This window comes from Fragaria vesca, linkage group LG4 (genome assembly GCF_000184155.1).
Source record: "Fragaria vesca subsp. vesca linkage group LG4, FraVesHawaii_1.0, whole genome shotgun sequence".
In the NCBI taxonomy this organism is placed as follows: Eukaryota; Viridiplantae; Streptophyta; class Magnoliopsida; order Rosales; family Rosaceae; genus Fragaria; species Fragaria vesca.
Window position 1 is genome coordinate 8040343 of NC_020494.1, and position 2556 is coordinate 8042898.

Below are 2556 nucleotides of genomic sequence, written 5' to 3' on the forward strand. Positions count from 1 at the left end.
AAGAAAAGAAAAAAAGGAGAAAGCAAAAGAGAGATCATATTTATTTAGGAAATAGTAAAGGAAAAGGCTCATGGGTTCACTTCAAATTTTCTCAAAAGGAACATCTATGATCTATGATATGATTTTGGGGTGGTCCATAAATAATAAGAGTCTCTCTAGCTAGCTAGCAAAGCAATGCAATGCTAGTAACTTGGTAAGTCATTTTCCAATCGACAGTTGGGGAGCACCTATTTTTAGCGTTCAAAAGAAACAACACAATTATCATTTCTTGCACGAAAATAAAATTCACCTTAAAATTATGACTACTAAGTATTCCTTTTACACTCTTGGTTTTGTAGATGATTTTACCTGCAAAGGCTGCAAAAAGGCCCCTTGATTCAATTCACATGCCATAATTCTCATAATTGAGAACCTCATGCAATATCTCAAAATTTGAAATTAAATAAAGACTCTAAATTTCAGTCTTCTCAATTTGGGAGGCTAACATGAACTTGCGTTATCCTCTTCTTCTTTTTTCTTTTTTTTTTGAAATTAATTTTGTTTTCTTGCTATTTAGCTTGAAGCATTACAAAGTCTTTGTCTAGATACCATGCTAATAATTCACTAGCTAGAATTTGAAAAAGTGGGGACAAGAAAAATGATTTCGTAGTTAAACATACATATATAAAGAGGAAGCTTCACATGGCCGTATGGAGGAAACCGATTGCGAAGGGGTTGACTAACTGAAATGCACAAGGGAGATTCCGATGGGACGGCGAGGATTGGTGCCAGCAAGGACTAGGGTTACATGATTGCATCAGTTTTAAGGTACATTCTATAGAACAAGCCTGAGAAGTGGAACTATTAATCAAATTAAGTGTTAATATTATAGCATTATCAATCTAAACAATTTGGGGGCGACTGGGAAGGGTTTGTTCTAATTTAGGGTTTAGGGATCGAGCTAGGAATCCCAAACTCTGTATGTATTTGGTATTAAAAATGGATACAAGGCCAGCTAATATTTGACAGCTCCCCATCAACGACTACTAGCTCCGTTATCGATCACTCGCGCCCTATATAACTCTCCATATCTGCATGCCTAGTAGTTCATCAAACAAACCCATTCATCGTCTCTCTCTCTTCTGCTCTCACATTTCCTCCTTCCATCGATCTCTTCATTCCCCATGAGGAGTTCGAGTGGCGACCCCCCCTCTTGGGGTCGTTTTTGGCCTCAAATGGCGGTGGCTTTCGCAGCCATAGTTGTTGTCTTCTCCACTAATGTGGCTTCAGTTCAGGCTGATCATCCTTACTTGTACTCCTCACCCCCTCCTCCTTATGTCTACAGCTCCCCACCGCCCCCTGTTCACTCTCCTCCACCTCCTTATGTCTACAAGTCACCTCCCCCACCATCGCCTTCACCACCTCCTCCTTACGTCTACAAGTCACCTCCCCCACCATCGCCTTCTCCTCCACCACCGTACGTCTACAAGTCTCCTCCACCTCCCTCACCTAAATTGCCTCCGTACGAGTACAAGTCACCACCACCTCCATCACCTTCTCCCCCACCACCATATGTCTACAAATCACCACCTCCACCATCACCTTCTCCTCCACCGCCTTACTACTACAAGTCTCCTCCACCTCCGGTACATTCTCCACCACCACCATACTACTACAAATCTCCTCCACCTCCTGTACATTCACCACCACCACCTTACTACTACAAATCTCCTCCACCCCCAGTACATTCTCCCCCACCACCTTACTATTACAAATCTCCTCCACCCCCAGTACATTCTCCACCACCACCTTACTACTATAAGTCTCCTCCTCCTCCTTCTCCCTCACCACCACCACCATACTACTACAAATCCCCTCCTCCACCTTCCCCAACTCCTCATGCACCATACTACTACAAGTCTCCTCCACCGCCGTCACCAAAACCTTACATGTACAAGTCTCCTCCACCACCATCCCCAAAACCTTACATGTATAAGTCTCCTCCACCACCATCACCAAAGCCTTACATGTATAAGTCTCCTCCACCACCATCCCCAAAGCCTTACGTGTACAAGTCTCCCCCGCCACCGTCACCAAAGCCGTACGTCTACAAGTCTCCACCACCACCCTCTCCCAAACCGTACGTGTACAAGTCTCCACCACCACCATCGCCAAAGCCTTACTACTACCAGTCTCCTCCTCCACCGGCTCCTTACTATCCTCACCCATACCCACACCCACACCACCACCCATTGATCGTCAAGGTCGTCGGAAAGGTCTACTGCTACAGATGCTACGACTGGGGATATCCAATCAAGTCCCACGACAAGAAACACCTCAAAGGTAATTAATTCCGTAACATACATTCTCTTGATTAGTTATTGTATTGGTTTTGCTGCTGCTGTTCTTCATTTTCTAAGAAAGAGATGTTTTTTCATATCCGATCTGGCCACTGTGCCTTGTTCTTCTTTACAAAATAATTATAATTTCATGGCGGCTTAATCAATCAAACCCATGTTCCATACATATGCAAAATATTAATTTTCTTGTAGTGCTGAATGTGTTGTATTTGCTATA

At 43.6% G+C, this 2556-nt stretch overlaps 1 protein-coding gene across 1 annotated transcript in view; it reads left to right on the forward strand.

The window, feature by feature from the left end:
* The first annotated feature begins 1214 nt into the window (after positions 1–1214).
* The window catches only part of LOC101307690, a 3191-nt gene continuing 1849 nt past the window's right edge, over positions 1215–2556 (forward strand). The window contains exons 1-2 of the mRNA XM_004297994.1: positions 1215–1769; positions 2172–2322. Of these exons, the coding sequence (XP_004298042.1) occupies positions 1215–1769; positions 2172–2322 (706 nt within the window). The remainder of the gene's footprint in view (positions 1770–2171; positions 2323–2556) is intronic.